The sequence below is a fragment of the Podarcis filfolensis genome, assembly GCF_964270895.1.
Source record: "Podarcis filfolensis genome assembly, chromosome: 17".
In the NCBI taxonomy this organism is placed as follows: domain Eukaryota; kingdom Metazoa; phylum Chordata; class Lepidosauria; order Squamata; family Lacertidae; genus Podarcis; species Podarcis filfolensis.
Window position 1 is genome coordinate 31,847,540 of NC_139621.1, and position 23,372 is coordinate 31,870,911.

General features: G+C 44.7%; 1 protein-coding gene across 2 annotated transcripts in view; it reads right to left on the reverse strand.

The window, feature by feature from the left end:
• Positions 1–23,372, reverse strand: part of EPHA1 (EPH receptor A1) — a 79,837-nt gene that overhangs the window by 29,980 nt on the left and 26,485 nt on the right. For both annotated transcript variants that reach the window (XM_083593031.1, XM_083593030.1), the window contains exons 3-4: positions 10,380–10,655; positions 3,812–4,202 (exon numbers count right to left, since the gene is read on the reverse strand). In XM_083593031.1, the coding sequence (XP_083449157.1) occupies positions 3,812–4,202; positions 10,380–10,619 (631 nt within the window). In that variant the 5' untranslated portion in view covers positions 10,620–10,655. The remainder of the gene's footprint in view (positions 1–3,811; positions 4,203–10,379; positions 10,656–23,372) is intronic.

A 23,372-nucleotide genomic window follows, 5' to 3' on the forward strand; every position in this document is an offset into this window, starting at 1 on the left:
ATGGTCAAGCTGATGCAAAATAAACTATGCAAATTAAGTTTGCATATATATTGCATAATTTGGACAGGTTACACAGAACCCTGTGACCAACAATTTATTTATTTAACAAAATGTATATCCTGCCTGAATGTCATAAAACGACTAGGCAGTTTACAAAGAAATATTAAAATTATCAGTGAAAACAGATCAAAACATTTAAAAATAATTAATAATTTAACGTGTGTGTGTGTGTGTGTACACACCCTAAAACAATTATGTGTCTGGAATCTCAAGACAGGCTCACTTAAACAAAAATGTTTTAAGTAGGCACTGATAAGAGTACAGCGAAGGCACCTGCCTAATGACTATAGGCAGGGAGTCCTGCCACACTAAAAGACCCATTTCATACAACTATGGAATGAGTATTATGTGGCACCAGTAACAATGTCAGTTCTGCAGATCGAGGTGGTCAAGTGGACACATATGGCATAAGGCAGGCGTGGCCAAACTTGGCCTTTCAGCTGTTTTGGGACTACAATTCCCACCATCCCTGACCACTGGTCCTCTTAGCTATGGATGATGGGAGTTGTAGTCCCAAAACAGCTGGAGGGCCAAGTTTGGCATAAGGCAATCCTGCAGGTACACCGTTCTCAAGCTCTTAAGGGCTTTAAATCCCAATAGGTACACACCGGACTCGTCACAAACTGCAGTTTCCGGGTCAAGCACAAGGAAAGCCGCACGTAAGAGAACATTTATGCAAACGTTTTTAAATTTTACTTCTTTAAAGTTTAAGCACATGATTACAGCTAGCTAGCCTTATTAGCTAGATCTGGTACTTCCTTCCATAAGGAGGCAGCCGTGGGCTCACCCTCCATGGCAACCCAAATTAAAGTCCAAGAATACTTCCCTTAGTATTTCCATCTTCTCCGCCCCCCCCCCCAAGTCAGAGCAAAGGTCAGAGCTGTACAACCCCCTCGCCTCCCGTCCCACACTTCAGCTCTTTGTGTGCTCCTGTTTGGAAGTGGCCTCACCCTGATCCTGGAACAAAGGCCAAAAGCAGTACTTCTGGCACTCTGCCAACACTGGGTGGGTCCAGCAAAAGGTTTGGATCCAGACCTGATCTTAGAAGTGAACACTCAGGTCTGCTGCCAGTCTGAGACACCTGGGACAGAGAGAGATACCAGGAGAACAGCCAAATCTGCATGCCTTTTATTGTGAGTCCTTGGGAGCTGGCAAGAACCCTTTCTGAACAAAAGAAACCATTTCCCATCACGGCGTGGCGGATGGTTTGAAAAGGCGAAAGCGGACAGCATCATGAAAGCACCATCTTAAAAACTGTGTGCGATTGCACACACACATGTGCATACATACAAATGTGCGCATGTGTGGGGGAACCTTGTTTTTAGAAAGATGCTAGCTAAATGTCAACCGTTGTGATTGACAGCCCATCTGTATAACACAGAGATCCTATGTTGGATTGCCCTGTGCAGAAGCCACATATTGCTCCCCACTCTTGGTGGGAGATAAACCACCCACCATTTTGCGCTTTTCAGGGGCAAATAGATATGCAATAGATCTAGATTGTGTGTGGAATAGATGGGGGGGGGGGGGAGAAACAAGTACCGTATTTTTCGCTCTATAAGACACACTTTTTCCCTCCTGAAAAGTAAGGGGAAATGTGTGTGCGTCTTATGGAGCGAATGCAGGCTGCGCAGCTATCCCAGAAGCCAGAACAGCAAGAGGGATCGCTGCTTTCGCTGCGCAGCGATCCCTCTTGCTGTTCTGGCTTCTGGGATTCAGAATATTTTTTTTCTTGTTTTCGTCCTCCAAAACTGGTGCATCTTATAGAGCGAAAAATATGGTACTCCATCTCCATTGATTCTAGAATAAAACGCTGGGTGTGCACAGCCTAAAACCAGCAATTCTCCTGTGTCAATTGCCATTGTTCCATGTGCCTTTTCTCTTCAGGAAGGCCTCCATTTTTATTTTGCCCTCCAAGTCCACTAACTCATCCCCACAGGTTTGAGAAACAGGGACAATTCCTTGAACTCGCTGTCTGAAGCCACCTCTGCCTTTGTCTTGGCCTGAACTGGGTAAGGGAGTAGCTTGTGTGTCAGCCACTACCTGGGCGGGCGCAGTGAGGACCTGCCTGGGCAGGATGGGTTCCCCGTCCCATTCCAAGGGACGGCTCCCAACCCAGGAGGGTGGAATGAAAGCAGTAATGCTAGCAGCGAAGTGGAAAAACTGGCTGAGCTGTGGAAGCAGAGGGGCAGGGAAGGGTGGATGTCTGGAAGTTTTTCTCAGTTCTTCAGCTAGCAAAGGCAAGGCAGAGAAGTGCAAGGACTACCAGGCCTCAAGCAGTTGCCCTGGAACTTCCAAGTGGTGCAAATTCCTTTTACAGGACAGAGCAGCCTAATGAGAAATCCAAAGAGGAACACCCTGAGGAAATTCTGTCAATATATTATCTTCCCTATACCTCATCACAGTGAATACTAGCGCTTAGCTGAAATGTTGGGAGAGAGCAGATTACAGACTAAAGAATTAGGTTTAGGCGGAAATCATTTTCTGTCGTAAGAGAGGAAGCTGCCTTCTAACCAGGTTGGGCTTTTCGTCTGCTTACCCCCGTAAAGGTAAAGGGGCCCCTGACCATTAGGTCCAGTCGTGACCAACTCTGGGATTGCGGCGCTCATCTCGCTTTATTGGCCGAGGGAGCCGGCGTACAGCTTCCGGATCATGTGGCCAGCATGAATAAGCCACTTCTGGTGAACCAGAGCAGCGCACAGAAACGCCGTTTACCTTCCCGCCGGAGTGGTACCTATTTATCTACTTGCACTTTGACATACTTTCGAACTGCTAGGTTGGCAGGAGCAGGGACCGAGCAACGGGAGCTCACCCCGTCGCGGGGATTCGAACCGCCGACCTTCTGATCGGCCAGTCCTAGGCTCTGTGGTTTAACCCACAGCACCACTCACGTCCCTTTTGCTTAGCCCAGTATTGTCTACCAATTGTACTGGCTGGTGGTGGCTCTCTCTCCAGAGCCCCAGGTCTTGTATCATGCCTGATCCCCTTTTTTAAGTGAAGATGCCATGGTTTGAACGAGGAATCCTATGCATATACCCATCTTCCGAGACATATCCCCTTGACTTAGATGCACTAGTTGGTACTTCAAAAGCAATTTGAGTACCAGCTACATTTTTTACAGCATGCTTGTTGTGTGTGTGTGTTTATAGTAGACTGTTTTGGGCAAACAAATATTTCATTGGCTGCCTTTAAAAGTTTGTGACTGTGTTCCCTTTTGCCGTTTTTCGCACGGCCTCTGGTTGAAACAAGTAGAACATAAGAAAAATATATCCTACTAGTGCTGGGAAGGAGAGTTGGGATTTCCTGCCTGATCTTCCAAGACGCTTCAGGATGGCCCTGCAGATACAGGTGGCCTATATGGCGATACCATCCTGACCCAACTCCTACGCCCCAGAGGTGCCCAGTTTAAAGAACTGGGAGACACTCATCGAGTGAATCAGTCTCAGTCACGCACTTCCACGTCCCAGAAACTGGCTCCAAAACTTGGAAGGAAATAAAAAGCAGGTGGAAGGACAGGTATGTCAAACTAGTCTACTTACTTTATAGTCAGAGGGAGAGTGAAACAGAAAGACAACCTGGGAGTTGCGCTTGACGTATAAACAGCAATGGGAGTCAGATAAGCTGATGCGCCCCTGTGAGTTGCGTGCAATGAGTAAACTTTCCACACCTTCCACCCTGTGAACTCTGGTGTGTTCCTATCCCAAGATCTCCTCAGGTACCCGCCTCCAAGCTTGCGCCATTATGTACTTACCAACACACCTTCCTCCATCCTCCTCGAAGCCAGCGATGCACACGCAGCGGCCCACCAGGACCAGCCACTCCCCATCGGGACTGCAGTGCATCTTCGGTGGAAGCCCTCCATCCTCGACTGCGTTCTTTAAGCAGACACCAGATACTTCTTCCAGTCCCCCCGAAACAGCTAGCTTCTCTGGGAAGTGGGCCAGTCCGCGCACAATGTCCGAGCAGGTCTTGTAGTAAACTCTCACGGAAACCAAGGCAACGCAAGCCCCCGAGTTCTGAAAGGCCAGGTAGAAGCCGCGTTGCTGCAGGTTGTCTATGTGGCACACTTCCATGTTCAGCTGCATGTCACGTGTCATGATGTCCTGTGCTGTGAAACTCCGGTCTCCTGCCACAGTGTTGATCTGCAGGAGGAGAAAATGGGCATGAAGTTTGTACATGTTCAGCAGAATCAATTTTAAGCGCCAACTTCCCCCTGTAATACACGACTTAAGAAGAAGAAGAAGAGTTTGGATTTGATATCCCGCTTTATCACTACCCGAAGGAGTCTCAAAGCAGCTAACATTCTCCTTTCCCTTCCTCCCCCACAACAAACACTCTGTGAGGTGAGTGGGGCTGAGAGACTTCAGAGAAGTGTGACTAGTCCAAGGTCACCCAGCAGCTGCATGTGGAGGAGCGGGGAAGCGTACCCAGTTCACCAGATTACAAGTCTACTGCTCTTAACCACTACACCACACTGCAGGTGAAGGTTTCACACATCTCAGTGTTCACCTATATGCAAAAACTCCCACTCTTTGTTTATTATTTATTAAATTAATGTACTGCCCTTCATCTGAGGACCACATGGCAGTTTGCAGTAAGAAAAGACAAAAATACATAATATGGTAACAAACTAAAAACAACCCTCTCTCCAGCTTTAAAGACCCAGGGTTTCCCAGATCTCTAGTTGTTGTTGGACTACAATTCCCATCATCCCTAACCACTGGTCCTGCTAGCTAGGGATGATGGGAGTTGTAGTCCAAAAAAAGCTGGAGACCCAAGTTTGGGAAACCCCAAATTTGCCCAAAGACTGGGAGAAGGGGAATGTTTTTGCCAAAATGTATTAAATTTAAGTAATTTGGACGTATTTGTAATAATCTGGAAAACTAATTTTAAAAAATATACAAGCACATCCAGGTTTATTCTAGCCAATGCGTAGGGAGATTTCTGTTTCATGTGGAAGATCACTCAAATATGCAACAACAACACCCGCAGCTGAAAATGATACACCCCAAATTCACCAAATTCTTCAGAAATCAAACAATATAAAATGCTTCCTGAGCCCTCCAAAGATAGCTGTATCACCCATACACCTTCCCATTCATAACCATCAGAGTGAGGAATTTGGCTTAACCAGTAAGTATTTTCATCTTTCTAAGGTTTAGCCTGGTTTTTGTGCTAAGCCAGATAGGAGGAATTCGTGGTCCTCCAGCTGCCCTTGGGCTACAATTCCAATGAGCGTCTCATGGAATGGTGAGTGGTCAGGGATGATGTGAGTTGTAGTCCAACAACATCAGACAAGCCACAAGTTCCTCATCCCTGGACTAAATCATTCTCTGCCATGCAGTATGGTTCATAATGGGACTAATGGAAGGTTTTTAAAAACTACTTGCTAAATGACTAGAGTATATTAGAGTTGCACAGTAACATTGAATCACATGCACGTATTTGACACAGAAATGAAAGATGGCTAGAGAATGCTCAAAAAAATCATTGATGCTGCATCTAACTCTGAATTAACTGAAGCGTGATTGACTACTTTCCTACAGCAAGACTACGTAGTGAAACCTGCTGGGAATAAAGAACAATTCATTCAACTGCTATCTCTCTGGTTTGGATGTACTGTATTATATTTACATAATGATCATAAACGTTTCAGAGTATGAGTCAAAGAAAAACTGGTTTGAAAACTGTATCGCAGGTCAAATGGAATGCAAATAATAATTCATAACATTATCAGCAAGTAGATAATAAGCACACATAGGATATCTGAGCCTATATCATCCTTTAAAAAAATAAAGAAAGAAGATCTGAAGTTTACATAATTGGTTTGTCAGACCTGTGTCCGGCAGGTTCTGACAGGTACCTTTAATTATATAATGGAAATATTTAGAAGAAAGACACCAGCAGGATCACTCCAGACGAGTGAAACTTGCCCATACTTGTTGCACTCTAGATTTTATTGGCTAAAATCCAGAGTCCATCAAGTCCAGCGTCCTGTGGTCAGCCAGATTGCCTCCAGGCAATCCACAAGTAGGGCAGGAAGGCAATGTCCCTGGAGTTTGTCCTCCAGCAACTAATATACAAAGATACACTGCCTCTGAACACTGAGGTTCCATTTAGCTATCATGTCTAATGGTGTGTTCAGTTCTGCACAATCTTCTAGAACAGGCTGATAAACAGCTAAAGCTGCAATCTTACATAAGTAATCTCTGCTGAAAACAAAGAGACTTCCTTCGGAGCAGACATGCATTGGATTGCACTAGGAGGCTGTTCTGACAGGTTTTTTTTAGAGGGAGGAGAGAGGAGGGCGTTGAGTTGCCCTGACAATATACCCAATATGCACAAGCCATACAGAGCCCACTGTGCAGCTGTGTGGAATGTGGCTCTTGCACAGGTAAAGGTAAAGGGGCCCCTGACCATTAGGTCCAGTCGTGACCAACTCTGGGGTTGCGGCGCTCATCGCGCTTTATTGGCTGAGGGAGCCGGTGTACAGCTTCCAGGTCATGTGGCCAGCATGACTAAGCCGCTTCTGGTGAACCAGAGCAGTGCACGGAAACACCGTTTACCTTCCCGCCAGAGCAGTACCTATTTATCTACTTGCACTTTGACGTGCTTTCGAACTGCTAGGTTGGCAGGAGCAGGGACCGAGCAATGGGAGCTCACCCCATCGTGGGGATTCGAACCGCTGACCTTCTGATCAGCAAGTCCTAGGCTTTGTGGTTTAACCTACAGCGCCACCCGCGTCCCGTACCACAACCCAAATACAGGAAAGCGTAATGCTGCAATGAGAGAGGCCCAATGCTTAGATCAGTGCCTCCCAAACTTGGGTCTCCAGCTGTTTTTGGACTACAACTCCCATCATCCCTAGCTAGCATGACCAGTGGTCAGGGATGATGGGAACTGTAGTCCGAAAACAGCCGAAGACCCAAGTTTGGGAAACACTGGCCTAGATCCATCTCCTTAGCTGTGGGGAAACGACCACAAAATGCTAAAACATGAAGAAGGAGTGTAGGAGGCACCCTAACTTGGAAAGAGCTTACATGGAAATCAAGGCAGAATACTTCCCAGGTGAAGGTGTTTCTAATCAAATTAGCAAGCTAACATTGGTCAAAAAGGGGCATCTGAGCATCAACTACTTAAAGCAAAAGTTGTCAGACCTCAGCTCCCAACAGCCTCAATCAGCTTAGCCAATAGTTGGGGGTGGTTGGAATTTGGCTGCAACAACATCTGGAGAGCCACATGCCCCCCCCCCACTTCTAATTTAAAGTATTATTTTCACAGAACTGTAATGAAGAAAGACTTGGCTGCACAACCTTCACCAAGACGAAGGGAGATAAAGTGGTACCTCGGGTTAAGAACTTAATTCATTCTGGAGGCCCGCTCTTAACCTGAAACTGTTCTTAACCTGAGGTACCACTTTAGCTAAGGGGGCTTCCTGCTGCCACCGTGCAATTTCTGTTCTCATCCTGAAGCCAAGTTCTTAACCTGAGGTACTATTTCTGGGTTAGCGGAGTCTGTAACCTGAGGTACCACTGTACACAAGAGGACAGTCTTGCTTTTGTACACCACTCCTTCATTTCAGTAGGGCTTGTGCAAAAAAGACTTCCCTACTCCTTTTTAAAGCAGGTGTGCCTAACTTCTGGCCCTCCAGATGTTGTTGGACTACAACTCCCATCATCCCTGGCCATTGACCATGTTATGGCCATTGAACATGTCCTATGCCCTTTTAAAAATGTGGCTCTTTTGAGGGCGGGTTATTGGGTTGTTGTATTTATTTTGATTATATATATTGTGGTTTTTATGTTGATCTTTTCTGTGAACCGCCCTGAGACCTCCGGGTATAGGGCGGTCTATAAATTCAATAAATAATAATAATAATAATAATAATAATAATAATAATAATTAGGTAGGGCTTTTTCACACAACTGCAGAGTTGGAAGGGACCACGAGGCTCATCTAGTCCACCCTCTGCAATGCAGGAATCTTTTTGCCCAAGGTGGGGCTCAAACCCACAACCCTGAGGCTAAGAGTCTCACGCTCTACCGACTGAGCTGATGGTAGCTGGGAGTCTAAAGAAATCTGGAAGGCCACAGGTTAGCCACCTCCATTTTAAAGCTCTGCCTGAGCCCCCAGCATAATTTATCTCTTCTCCTTGTTTGGCTTCTGCAGGGTAAGATCTTGCATCTTTCCCACCTTTGCTCTTCAAATCAAATGACGCACTTATTTGCTTCACATTGACCACTAATTTCCTTGCCTGACTGGCTTCTCTTTCCACAATTCTTATGGGCCATCCACCTTCCAGCTGTTGTTCTTTCTTTGATTATAGTGCTGCCTGCAGTGTTAGATAAGTGCTATTTGCTCATTTAACCCATCCACAGGGACAGGTTGGTTGGTTTGTTGTCTTAAAAAACAAAACAAAAAACTAATTATTACGTTTAATCTGAAAAATGCTCCAGGCAGGGAAGGAAAACTTTATCATGGTGTCTTGGGAATCCAGCAAATCAGCACTCAGCCAGAGGTGGAACCCAGGGGTGTGTGCCAGCAGCTGTATGCGTCCCAGAGGAGTGCGCTGGCAGCGGGGAGCACCCCAGGGGGGTTAGCCAGCGGTGGCGAGCGTCCCAGAGGGGCACCACCAGCGGTGATGTCACCCCCCCTCAAGGATGACATCTGGGGCACGCTGCCCCCACCTTTCTCCGCCTCTGCACTTAGCACAGCCTCTTCTGCTTCAGATTGACAGGACTCGTTCCATCCAGACCTGATCCTCAAGAGAAGAGGATCTCTTAAGTGAGGAGAAGATTGTACATTTGCAACAGCTGACAACAGCGGCTCCTGTTTGCAGGAGTCTCTTTTGAAGGGCAAGAGTGGCCTCTTTTTGGAGAGGTATTCCATCCCGCGTTCTATATAAGGCTTTCCTGTCTTTGTGGAATACCTGACAATCTTTAATTGTGGTCAAATAATATGCAGTCAGAACCAGCCAAATGAAGAACAACTGGTATATTTTGTATTTCCCCCCCTGTCTGAAAACTGTCTGCCTCCAAGACGATTTTTTTTCTTAATCTGACTGAAGAGCACATTGGTGCAAATAGCTCCCCACTTGTCCATCTGTTTGCAAGGAAGCTGTTATGAGCATCTGATCACTGCGGTATTTGCACTTTTGGATGCTCTGATTCCCAAGGATTTGGCTTTGCTCCAAGTGTCACTGGAATTCAGGGGTTTCCACACTGAAAATGCTCCTGAAAACCTTGGCTAAGGGCCCCTTCGCATGGCAAGTTTTAAAATGCAAATCTAAGATCTTTTAAATATACACATAGAATGTGACTGTGACAAATTAAAGCGTACAGAAACAGATTATCAAAAAACATAGCCGTCAACTTTCAGATTTGAAAATAAGGGATCAGCAGCCTCACCTGTCCCGGAGACCGTCTACGGGATATCTAACAATCCGGGATAGCAGCGGGAAGCAGGGGGAAACGGTGCTGAAATAAGGGAATTTCCCGCAAAAAAAGGAAAGGTTGACAGCTATGTCAAAAAAACCTGTAACTGGCCATAGCTCCTTGCTGTGTACACTCTGTGTCAAACAAAGGTCGACTCATGTGTAATGTGTAAAAAGATCCTCAGGGTTTGTCCATACTTCTGCTTGTCCCAAGCCTAGAAAGGATGAGTCCGAATGGTTTTCCGCTTAATCCACACTTTCTAGGCATGGGTCCAAGTGGTTTCCCCCTTTCCCTGCTCCTTTTCGACTGTAAACTCCCTTTTAGTGATAAAACATGAATTGCTGATTGCTCCAATTGAGTGCATAAGAGTGGTTCCCCCCGCCTTGCAGGGAAAGCCACAGAACAAGAGGAAATGTGGAAAATGTTGTACCAAGTGTACACAGACAGCATTCCCCACCCCTTTCATTAGAAGGCTCTCCTGTTTGCATCACAGCTGAAAACTGGAGCTTTGGGGAACAGAAATCCAAGGGGCGCTGCTACAAGGGCAGAGGGCTCAGTACTGACTCCAAAGAGTGCTCATTCCTGAGAAAATTTATCTGGGTGGGCCCATATAATAATGTCTACTTCCACACCCTGTACAAGCTTCATGGCCTTGCTCCACCCTGGGTTTTTTTTGGGGGGGGGGGTTTGCTTGCTTCCTGCCACATCCCTACCCAAAGCCTTTACTCTTGCAACTCAGCCACCCAAAGGACTCCTGTTCTCCCAAACCATTCTGCTCATTCTCATCTCTCCTTCCCCTCTGCTGTTGTTTAGACTGGACGTTCCTTCTGCTCTTGAGTAAGCCAAGTTTTGAAAACTTTCTGTAGCTCTGCAACCCCTGCTGACCTTGGTGAAGAGAGCGCGGCGGAACTGGATGCCAACATCTTGCTCCGACTCCATGTAGTAGAGGTTGAACGTCTCCTTGCAATTGACCGCCTCTCCTTTGAAGCTCTTGCAGTCCCGGATGGTGAATTTCAGCTCCACGTAGATGCGGGAAAAGGCTTCGGCTCGGAATATCCAGTTGGTCCGCAGCCAATGGTCAGTATCGCCTTCCGAGAGGACGCTGCAGTCTTGATACATGTACATCGGAGTGCCATTTACGATCTCCTGCACCTCACTCCACTATGGGGGAGAGAGAGAGAGAATGGGGGAAGAGTCATGTTAGCCGAGAGTTTTATCAGGCTGTCAAAGAAGTCATGCTTTTTTGTTAGTACTATGATGTATGCCAATGGAGTAATGTAGATACAAAGAATGAATTAAAAATATAAGGCAAATAATCTTACAATACTACGCAAGAACGAGTCCCCGCCCCGCTCTGTTTAGCCTCCCTGCCATCTTCCTCCCCCCATGCTGTCAAATTTTAGAATGCAAGTTCCTTCCTGCCATTTTAGGATGCAAGTTCCTTGCGGGCAGGGACCTACCTCTTTGTTGTCATCCTTCTAAATTGTCATGCAGATTAATGGTAAACTATATATGTAAATCAGCAGCAGGCGGATACCAACAGTACTAAAATAAGCACCATGCCCATATAGCATCAGGAGACAGACATCAGATCTCTTGGAGTTGTTACTTGAACATAGCAGGGTGAGGTGGGGCTAACAATTTGAGGAGAGCAGCAGCTGCTGAACAGACCCAGTGCAAGGAGGACAAATGGCAGGTAGTTTAATTCTTTATTAACAAAGCACACACAGTCGATCCTATGGTGCACAGAACATGCACACGCACACTTCTGACAACTAAGGAGCTGGCCTGCCCTCCCTAGGCTTGTGCCATGAACTGGACGGTTGGAGCAACAGTGTAACCATGGCTCTACGCATGAGCATAGCCAGGATTTTTTTTTGCCGGGTGGGGGGCAGAACCGACATGACTGGTCAATTAGTTAAGTATTTCTATTGTTTTACTTGATCTGGGGGGACAGCTGCGCCCCCCCCTTGGCTACGCTCATGCCTCCACCCAAACTTAAGAAGGCTCATCTGATGGGGTGCGTGCAAGCAAGCTGCGACTTCTCCTACACAGAAGTTGCCACTGTGCCTGTCTCTTCAGTAAAAAGGTAAAGGACCCCTAGATGCTTAAGTCCAGTCAAAGGCGACTATGGGGTTGTGGTGCTCATCTCACTTTCAGGCCGAGGGAGATGGTGTTTGTCCATAGACAGCTTTAGACAGCTTTCCGGGTCATGTGGCCAGCATGACTAAACTGCTTCTGGCGCAACGGAACATCGTGACAGAAACCAGAGCGCACAGAAACACTGTTTACCTTCCTGCTGCAGGGGTACCTATTTATCTACTTGCACTGGCGTGCTTTTGAACCGCTAGGTTGGCAGGAGCAGGGACAGAGCAACGGGAGCTCACCCCGTCGCGGGGATTCGAACCGCCAGCCTTCTGATCGGCAAGCCCAAGAGGCTCAGTGGTTTAGACCACAGTGCCACCCACATCCCGTCTCTTCAAGTCCCTGGGGGACAGAGGGGATTCTACCACCTCACACTCTCAGGACCATCTCTTCCTCCGCTCCTGGCGCATCCTGCCCTTCCTCCAGTCCCGGCTCCTGCCCCACATCCTACACCCTGTTCCCCATCTCCTTCTGGCTCAGACTCTTCCCCTCCCTCTAGCCCTGGCTCCTGCCTTGTGGGAAGCACAAAAAAGAACCCCATTCCCCTGGGTGAACCTCTGGCCACGCAGCCTCTGCCACATTCTCAGCTGTGGTGGCTATTGCTCAGAAGGAAACCGCAGAGAACTCCTGCTTCTCCCCCTTTCACATTTCCAGGCAGGTCATGGCTGCTTCAAGCCACTTCCTACAACCCCTTTTGGAGGAGCAGGATCCTTTCCCCCTGCAGGCCACAAGCCTATGGCTCACAGCACCTACAACTGGCTCCCTGCCAACAGAAGGGTGTGCATCCAGCGCAACTCTCCAAGCCTTCCAGTTCTGAGGTGCTGGATTGCTAGTCACCCAGCCTGCCCTGCAGGAATCGACAAGGTCTCTTATCTATGAATCACCAGTGCTTTCCTGAATTAAGAAGTTCAGAAAGAGGAAGTTCTTCGCAGGGTGTGGGAAAGAGCATAAGTTTTATATAGGTTTATGTGGGTGGCTAAGTATATCCTCTTTGTGAATTACTGCACTAATCTAAGCACAGAAAGCAAATTTCATTGAAGAAATGAGTGTTTGTGTATGTGTGTCATGTATGTGTGTTGCAAGTTGAGATACACAGGTTTTCGACTATCTGTATACCAAAGGCACATACTGTGTAGCATTGCTGTTTTTAATTAGAGCTATAGATTTATTAGAAAAGACAAGATCAATCCTCCTTCTTCTGGGAGAAAATTTTAGTCTAAGTACTGTGTTTAAAGCGGGCATCCATGCGGGGGGAAAATCCATTTAAAATGCAATCGCAGGCAGAAAAAGATACAACAATAACAATAACAGCACAACATATTTATTTCCTGTGTGCCTTCTCCTTCCTATTGGCTCCCACTGGAGACAAACAAGTTTATTACGAATGCTAGCATTGCCAAGCCACAGTTGTTGTCCCTGCCAGAAGGAAGAAGCTGGATTCCAGGGCTTATTGCCACTACAGATTCATATTTGTTGGTTATGGCAACCCTGAAAAATCTGGGGGGTTGTAATTCGGGGATTACGAGACTTCTCTGTTAGAACTCACTAGCCCCTCTCGTGCAAATGAAAGGAATTACTATTTAAATAGTCTGAAGAGTGTAAGGTAAATGTAGCTGTCTGCATATTACTTTGCCACAGTGACAGAAGCTGCCTCAATATAAGACAACGGGCCAAGTTACAATTTTGTATTCTTCCGAGACCTTTGAGAGAACCCTACTTCAGATTGAAGCAATCAAGCAAAGGCACTCCCTTGAAAATTACTTCTCTGGTTCTATTTCAAAAGAGCTTGTGATTTAAGACCACCACCCGCTATCAGGAATTTTGTAATTTTGGCACAGCCCCTAAAGGGTTATTTTAAAAGGGAGCATTAGGCAAATGAACTCTAAATTGTGCAATTGCTGTCTTTTGATGAACTTCTCCCTGCATGCAGAGACAACATCTGTGGTGTTTGGGGGGCCTGCTAACAGACGGATGAGCCATGGTGACTCTGTGGAGTCACTTTTAGATATTACACCCCACTTGTCTTTCTTCCACAATCCCAGTCTAGAGTGAGAGCACGCTGCTTCTCTTAGGTAACACAAAAGCAAGGCAAATGATACCTGATAGGGTTGATAAAGTTATGGATGACACGTCAAGGGAAGCTGGGAGAAGAATTTGTTGGCAGGATAAGAAACAGATTAACCAGGTTTGTTATCCCACACAAGTCACTCAATCTGAGCTCATTTGCTTAGCTGCTTCCTGTAGAAAGAATCACCTGCCCTTAATGGCTAAGGCTGAAGCATCAGATTGATTCATATCAGGATGCGCAGCAAGGCAGGGCTCATAATCTGGCAGCAGAGCACATCCTGCACATATAGATGGCGCCAGATGAAATCACAGGTATTTCTAAGTATAGCCTTTCAGGTCGGAAGGCTGGGAAAGAAGTTTGCAGCACACCTTGGATTTACAAAGTGCCTTTTCCAGCAATTGGATTTAACGATCATTTCCCGGAAAAGGATTTAATATATTTATCGTTTATTTTTATTTAAAGTCTTTTTAATAGCAACCTCCAATAAAATTCCCAGGACAGTTTACAAGAATGAATGAAAGAATTGAACTGTAGACACAAAGGGCTATAGTAGGCTTATAAAACTTATAAAAGCGGTACAAAACAATACTCAATATTAAAATCTGATGGTAAAATAAAAAGGCATTTGCTAGACATGAAAGAGCCAACAAGGAAGATGCCAAGCAAGTCTTTCTGGGCATATCTTTCCATAACTGGGCCACCAAAACTCAGTAGCCCATCTAAGAGCCATCCATCTCTACTCAGATGGCAGGCGCACCCATAGGAGAACCTAGATTAAAGTCCTTTGTGTAGGACAGTGGTTCTCAAACTTTTTATCTGGGCCACACTTTCAGATTAAAAATTTGCTCGTGCCAGAGAGAATTTTTTTACTGATAGGAAATACATTGAAAACCAAAAAGAAGCAATTCCCAGCAGTGCTTGACTTATAACATAGAACACATCAGGCCTCAACAATTCACCCAACAGCTCAGGACCAGACAGAATTATGGACATTTCCATAGACTGATCTATTTCAATTGTTGCATCCATAGAATAGCGGGTATGAGTGATTTTTTTTCCTTCTTCAAAGTGTTTTGCAAACATGTCATATCAGAGAGCCTCTGAAGGTTCCTTAACATCAACAGATGGACCAGATTCCAAAAGCTTTTGGAAAAGCTTAGCTGGGGCTTCTGCAATGCAGTGGGATCAGAGTGTGGTTAAGACTCAGGAATTTCCCTAGTAGAAATCTCACCCTGGTCATTCTCTTAGGTCCTGCTTTGAGGCTTCCCACATGCATCTGGTTGGTCAAATGTGAAAACAGGATGCCCAACCAGATGGACCACTTGGTCTTATGTTCTAAATCTTAAAAAAACTGAGTGGCCTTAGACAGCCACTCACCTACAGTAATGCAAGTACAGAACTGCCCGCCTTAAAGTGCTAAGAATTTCCTAGGTGATGTTTTTGAATTGGAATACTCTCTCTGCATAAGCATAGTGATGCTTTCCTGTAAGTGATTGTTATCCTTTCAAGTGCAGTCATAACTAGGGCTGCAAGCTGCAATTCATTTAATCAAGAGATTAATCAACCCAAGGCTTAGCGGCTTGATCAGCGGGAGCCAATTTCAATTGACGAGGGAAATTTTAATTGATGGATCTGCAGGTTTTAGGAACATATCTCTTGTCACGTCACGCCCCCAACTCCTTTTGAGGCCCCTCTTGTGTTACTGTTGTGTTACTGTAAAAGGGAATGAGAATTTAAAAATGTAACGATGACCCTTCCTTCTAACAGTGAGATTTTATTCATTAAATTGCTAGTTATTTTACATTTCGTTCAATATCTCAAAAGGCTCCTACACTGGAATAGTGGCAATATGCATGCTTAAAAAAAAAAGTAACTGATGAATCATTTATTAATTTTAAATCAACTAAATATTTAATTGGTTGACAACATTAGTAATTGCCAAGGTGCACAAAAGAGTTAATATGTGTCTTATGGATCATGCATATGAAGACCACATCCTGTTACTATTTATTTACAGTATCTAGAATTTCAACAACTAAAAACAATTACTACTGGGTGTTAATGTAAACACTGCTTACGCTGTATCACTGCCTCGAACGGTGGCCTAGCAGATGTTCTTGGAAAGCACAAAAGCAGAGCATGAAAAGGAAATTATTGGAATTATTGATGAATGCCATAAGAAATGATATTAAAATAAAAAGTATCTCATTAGGGGGATTTATGAATCATGTCATAAGGAAATCATTATATAAAACAAGGACAAAATATAAGGATCTTCTAGAACCGAAAACACCATGGTGGGCATCACCTCTAGAAGCAATTACAATAAAAAAGAAAAATATGGAATTAGAATGGGCCACATATAAAGATCTGATTGGGGGAAAGATAATAAATTGGTAATTAAAGATTATGAGGAAATTAAACAACACCTTACGGGTCAGATCCTATACCATCAATTGCATGAAGTGTTCAGGACAGATAAGAAAAAGGGTTTCTCAAACGAACCTTCATTATTAGAAAAAGTGTTATTACAAAAGAAAACCAAGGTAATATAAAAATGTATGATACATTATTGGAGTGGGAGGTCAAAGACGAACAGGTCAAGGAGATAATGATCAAGTGGGCTTTAGATATTGGGAAAACCATTAACTTAACAGCATGGGAAGAACTATGGAGAAAGAACTGGAAATTAACAGCCTGTGAAGTATTGAGGGAAAACCTAATCAAGATGTTTTATAGATGGTACTTAACACCTACCAAAGTAGCTAAAAAGTATAAGACAAAAACAAATCTGTGCTGGAGGTGTGGTAAAACAGAGGGGACATTTATACATGTTTGGTGGACCTGTAAAAAATTCAAAAGCTTCTGGAACACAGTGTATGATGAGATTAAAAAAAATGTTTAAGTATAACTTTATGAAAAATACAGAAGCTTTTCTACTAGGGATAATGGACACTGGTATAGCAAGAGAAGATCAGAAAATATTCCTCTATGCCACAGAAGCGGCAAGGATCCTAATTGCTAAAAACTGGAAAAAAGAAACTGTGCCAACAAAAAAGGAATGACAAGATAAACTGTTAAGAGTATACTGAACTGGCTAGATTAACAGAGGCAATTAGAGATCACACTAGACAAGAGTTTCAAAAAGCATGGGGAAAATGCAGAGAATACTTCGCAAAACAGTGCCCTAAAATACATACCTGGACTTGTTTCGATTAATATCTGCAGGAGACTTTGTGGATATTTAAGTTATAATTAGAAAAATCTTAATAATTATTCATAAAGGAAACAGTTTCTAATAAGTAAATAAGGAGGCCAGATAAAGGATAAAGGAAGTCTTTTATTTGGTTGTTTGTATTGTTGTATGTTATGTTCACTGTATGTTATGTTCACGTTTAATGAGGGTGGATTTGTGTATTGGGGGTGGGGGGTTTGTGTTATGTTGTAAATAAAATTCCAATAAAAATTTAAAAAAGAAAGAAAAGGAAAGCACAAAAGCAGAGCATTAAAAGGAAAAAGGAAAGCTATCTCAGGTCGCTCCTCCCTGTTAACTGGTATTCCAAAGTAGAGTGCTTCTGAACATAGCTGACACATGAGTTAAGACACTAGCAGAATCCACAACCTATATGGAAGCTAATGATGTGGAATGAAACCACACTAGAGGAGGAATGTAGAATAAGCCCCCTTATCCCCCCCCCATTTTAATTAGGAATCTGAGATTGCTAAGCAATCATCTCAGGTCCTTAGAGCCTGCCAAATTGCATCGCACTCCTTGTTGATTTGGTGACCTGCCCGGAATACAATGGGTGAGGCTTGGCTTGCTCACTTTGAACTTCCAGCCTTTCCTGCTTCTCAAGTGTACAGCAGAACAACGATGCAAGCCAAACCTGCTGAGCTATTAAAGTCTGGAGTATCTAAATTGAATAATGCATGTCCCGAAAACAGGGCCATTAAACTGGTAAGTTACAGTGATGACAAAGTAATAACCCCGACTAGTCAATCTCTTGACTTATCTACATAGCTGTTATCCTGTCCCTAAAACACCATCATCTGGCACACACAACACTGTCTGTGAATGCTGAAGTAGTTACTCCTGACTTGGTGGAGACATGTTTTCTGCTTCTCAGTATTTTGGATCCTCTGCCAGAAGGAAAGAAGCTGCATGGGGAGTCCACAGCTGTGTGCCAGAGAGCACACCTTGTACACATAAGAACTGGTGTGGTGAAGCGATTACAGATTCAAACCCAGTTTCAAATCCACACTCAGCTGGGAAGCTTTGGCCAGCCACTGTCTCTTGGCTTAATCTATTTCACAGGATTGTTGAGAAAATAAAACAGGGCTGGAGGAGAACCATGAAAGTCACTCTGTTCTCCTTGGGGGACAGGGCGGGATTAAAATGTACAAAGATCCCATGTTCAAACCCTGGCATTTCCAGTCAAGAAGGATCTCGACTAGCAGTCTAGAGAATGAGCTCTTTCCCTGAAGACTTAATAGAGATGCAACTAAAGGCTGCATTGATCCTTGGCCTACACTCTGGGGACGGCCTACCAGAAATGGATGTAGCCAGGGCTTTTTTTCAGCTAGAATTCTCCAGAACTCAGTTCCAGCACCTCTCAGGTAGGCACCATTGCCATTATAAGAGAACAAGTGAGGTGTTCATGGCGAGTCCTAGCACCTCTTTTCCTAGAAAAACAGCAATGTGTGGCAAAAAGTGTGTGTGAACACCCCACCTTCTTGCACACAAGCACGTTCCAGTACACGCCTCCTCCTCAGGTGATCTGTGTTATCATCCCCTTTCCCACTCATCAAAGGATATATGAATGGGGGTGGGCGATTTGCATCTCTATCAGGGTGCTGGGTTGTTAAACATTACTGCCCACTCCTGAGTTGTGCCTCTTTAATTTTTTGTTGTTTCTCTTAAAGGTAAAGGTAAAAGCACCCCTGACCATTAGGTCCAGTCGTGACCGACTCTGGGGTTGCGGCGCTCATCTCGCTTTATTGGCCGAGGGAGCCGGCTTACAGCTTCTGGGTCATGTGGCCAGCAGGACTAAGCCGCTTCTGGTGAACCAGAGCAGCACATGGAAACGCCGTTTACCTTCCCGCCAGAGTGGTACCTATTTATCTACTTGCACTTTAACGTGCTTTCGAACTGCTAGGTGGGCAGGAGCAGGGACTGAGCAACGGGAGCTCACCCTGTCGCGGGGATTCGAACCGCCGACCTTCTGATCGGCAAGTCCTAGGCTCAGTGGTTTAACCCACAGCGCCACTCGCGCCCTTCGTTGTTTCTCTTAGCATAGAGTAAATTGGTAAGACAGGGGAGGAGGGCAGAAAAATTGCTTTGAGGGGCTGAATCAGGCCCCCAGACTGGGGGTTAGTCACCCCTGCAGTAGGAGCAGGATTCTGACCACTGGAGCTGGTGGGACGGAGGGCAGGGCAGCCAACTGCAGGTAGAGGTAGTGATAGTGGTACCACTAAGTCGCAATCGGCAGCGCAATTACACAGACCCAGAGTTTAAGCAGAGAGGGAGAGATTGGGGAAACAGAGGTTATGGGGAAAAAGACTAATGGGTCTGGGGGAGTGCTGTGCTGCAATAAAGGAAGTCTTTTTTATCAGCACAGAAACCAACCTGATTGCTCCTTCTGTTGCTTCCCAACAGAACAGCAATGTGGCTAGTTCAGAGCATCCTGAATACATGCTGATTGGGCCCAAGGCCACCAACAAGAGTAAAATGAGGGAGAATATCCTAAATACTCGCCATGGATTAGTCTTGGGTGTTGATCTAGAACTAACCACTCGCTGGAACTTCAGCAAGTATACCTATGTGATGCTGATTAGCTAGGTATTTGCAAACTCAATAAAATAAGGTTATCTGAAGGACCAGTAAGTCTTGTCATCCTACGTGAACTGCCCCTTTTTATATAGGAAATTGCTTCCAAAAAAATCGGGATTTTCTAATGTTCAAAGTATCTGGATGGGACGGCCACAACATTATGGGCAGGCATCTAAGAGTGTTGGGAGTTTAGACTCCGCACACATGCACACATCAAACACTCATATTATTAATACAGTATCTGTACAGCACAATCGCTGTGCATGATACTCTATTACAGAATAATACAGCAAACAAACATGAAGAAATATTGAAGCACGCCTATAATTTCAAAGGACGAGTGACTGTATTAAAACAAACAAACAAATGGAATGGTGCCTTTAGAAATTCCACAGAAATTTCCTGTAGGAGAAAACTATTTAAGTCAATTACCAATTGCTAAATATAAAATTTGCAAAAGAGATGATGACTCTGTTATGTTTGGCAGAAGCTAGATTGAGAAAATGCATCTCTTCTACTGTAGGTGAATCATCTTCAGATGAGACTAAATTAAACATTGTCATGTTCTAGCCCAAACCTGTTTACCTGTTTTGGCAGCTGCGAATTTCCCCCATGTCAATCTTGGGCCTCCGCAAAGCACCCTAAATGTACCCTTATCCAAAACCTTACAAGCATACCCTCTGCCTGGAGTGGGAGATCTCACAAATCAAAGCACTTATCCACTTGATGATAAACAGATGTTACTTTAATAGTGTGATTAGTAACCATGGCTGTTCTTTTTTAAAAAATTAAATATTAGGTATTTGCAGGAGTGGGTGGTTTATTGTGATTGCAGCACATGAGGAGAGGCAGTTTAAAATAAAAAAAATTTGCCCCATCCCCATGCACCAATTAGACATGGGGGGGGGGTTATTCCCATTGGTATCAATGGGATTTATACGTGTGCGTGCGTGTGTGTATTTGGAAATAAGTGTTTCCTGAGGTCATATGTAGATCTCAATGAACTTTGAATAATTGGCAAGAATTTGACTATTTGTGCAGAAAGCTTTATCTGTGGCCAGGAAGGTGGAGGGAGGAATGCAATGAAAAATAGGTGTGTGAAGAGGAGCTGGAACAGAGTTGTGGAGCGAGAGAAGATTAGGAATAGTCTCCCCCACTTTTGGGGAGGGTGACAGAGCACGTTTTGGTGGCACAGCATAGTGGCAAAGAAGGCAAGTTCTAGGCAATTAGGGCAGAGAATGTGGCTCTGGAATCTATTCTCCGTAACTTGAAGGGTACAGGATGCAGTTTCAGTGATGAGGTAAAAGGCACTTTGCATATCCTCAAAGACAAATTTTAAGTCCCACTGATTTCAGTAGGTCTAAGCGTGACTAAATTATGACTAAACACAACTAAATACTTGTGATGCTTGTTCTCTCTTAGCCGGATTGAACCCAGTAGCCAAGGTTGGAATTCCTATATGGTCTGTGCATGTGCAGAGTTCAAATTTCAGCAAATCTTTTATACCATTAAAAGTGTTGCATCTTTTGGCTAAATTACCATTTGAATAAAGGAAGGGAAGGGTAAGGAGTATATTTTAAAATACGGTTAGATTTAAAACGAAAAGAGAAACTCAGCAATTCAAGTTTTCACCAAAACCAGCAATAGAAGTTGGTCAAATGAAATTTCTGTTAACTCAGTTCTAAGGAATCATGTTTCCTCCAGCCCAGGCAAAGGGAGTACTGCTTTCTTTATGTACAGGAAATTGGGGTGCACGTCTCTACAGTGGTACCTCAGGTTACATACGCTTCAGGTTACATACGCTTCAGGTTACAGACTCCGCTAACCCAGAAATATTACCTCGGGTTAAGAACTTTGCTTCAGGATAAGAACAGAAATCGTGCTCCGGCGGCGCAGCAGCAGCAGGAGGCCCCATTAGCTAAAGTGGTCTTCAGGTTAAGAACAGTTTCAGGTTAAGAACGGACCTCCGGAATGAATTAAGTACTTAACCCGAGGTACCACTGTATTAAAAAATGTGGGCTGTCATTATTTTGTGTGCTCCCCCTCTGGTCATTCGCGGAACATTTCACAAGGTAAACGTAAAGGGACCCCTGACCATTAGGTCCAGTCGTGACAAACTCTGGGGTTGCGGCGCTCATCTCACTTTATTGGCCGAGGGAGCCGGCGTACAGCTTCCGGGCCATGTGGCCAGCATGACTAAGCCGCTTCTGGCGAACCAGAGCAGCACACGGAAACGCCGTTTACCTTCCCGCCAGAACAGTACCTATTTATCTACTTGCACTTTAACGTGCTTTCGAACAGGAGCAGGGACCGAGCAACCTTCTGATCGGCAAGTCCTAGGCTCTGTGGTTTAACCCACAGCGCCACCTGCGTCCTTAATTCCTTAAGCAATTCCTTAATTTATTTATTTTTAAAAATATCTAGTTGTGTCCTACCTAGTGCATCACAGGACCGAAATAACTTCTGTAGAATTCTACACCAGTCCCTTTCTCCCAAGCAGCTGCCCAAAGCTGTGCCTTCCCCAAGGACGCCTCCTGCAGCTACTAAGGCCCACTGTTCTTTGCAAAAATGAAGCAAGGGAGCAAACAAACCCACTTAGAGCACTCCCTCCCCCATCCCATGCACACATTGCACAGACAACCATTCTAGTCTGCTTGCTCTTTTTGCAGGCAGATTCCTAAGGAGTTATCCAAAGCTTGCCAAAATGACTTTGTGGCACCCACACTACAGTTGCTCTTGTTGCTCTCCAAAGTAAAGAGGTGAGTAAGGTGAATGAGACAAAAGGAGGTAATGACTGCCCTTACATGCAAAGCAAGCAAAGTTAGTTGAAGCTGTAATTGCGTGAGTCACAGGCTGCATTCGGGTTTGGGGATCACATGTTCCTTTCTGTACAAAGGGAGCTGCGATGGATCACCTGAAACAAGCCTCTGTGGGATTGCCCTCATGATGGTACATGTCGCCCAGATGCGGGTATTCTTGCCGAGTCTGTCACCTATAAACTTCTTTTGTATAGAGCCAAGCCATGCAATCTGCAGCTTGACACGACAAATCCTTTGCTGTTGACTGTACTTCAGATTGCAAGTGAGAGGTTGACTATTTGAGCGCTCCCACACATTAAAACAAAACAAAACAACTCTCCAGACATATAAAACTAGTGTGTCAGGGAGAGCATTCTCGCCCACCTTCTTGCGTAAGCAACAGCTTTTGTTATGAGGGATTAAAAATAAAATAAAACAGAAATGGGGAACTTTTGAAACATTCAGTTCCTCACCTGCAATCTGAAATGTGGCAGCCTGGAAACTGATGCACCATGCGAGGCAGCTGCACATGTGTCTCTTAGTGTGGCGGCCTCTGTTCACATTACAATTCCTTCATACAGTGGTACCTCGGGTTAAGTACTTAATTCATTCCGGAGGTCCGTTCTTAACCTGAAGCTGTTCTTAACCTGAAGCACCACTTTAGCCAATGGGGCCTCCTGCTGCTGCTGCACCGCCAGAGCCTGATTTCTGTTCTCATCCTGAAGCAAAGTTCTTAGCCTGAAGCACTATTTCTGGGTTTGCGGAGTCTGTAACCTGAAGCGTATGTAACCTGAAGCGTATGTAACCTGAGGTACCATTGTATGTCCTGGGATATCCTTACCACCAACTCAGATACCATTGGTGAACATGTGGAGTTAAGATTTTTTTGTTCCAACATGCATCAGTATACATTTCTTTACACTGAACCACAACTGCAATTTTAATGCCCACCCATCCACAAAAAAGATATTTTGAGCTATTCTTTCACAATCCTTTTTTGTTTTGTTTTTACTACTCTAAATAATTTGGTGTCATCA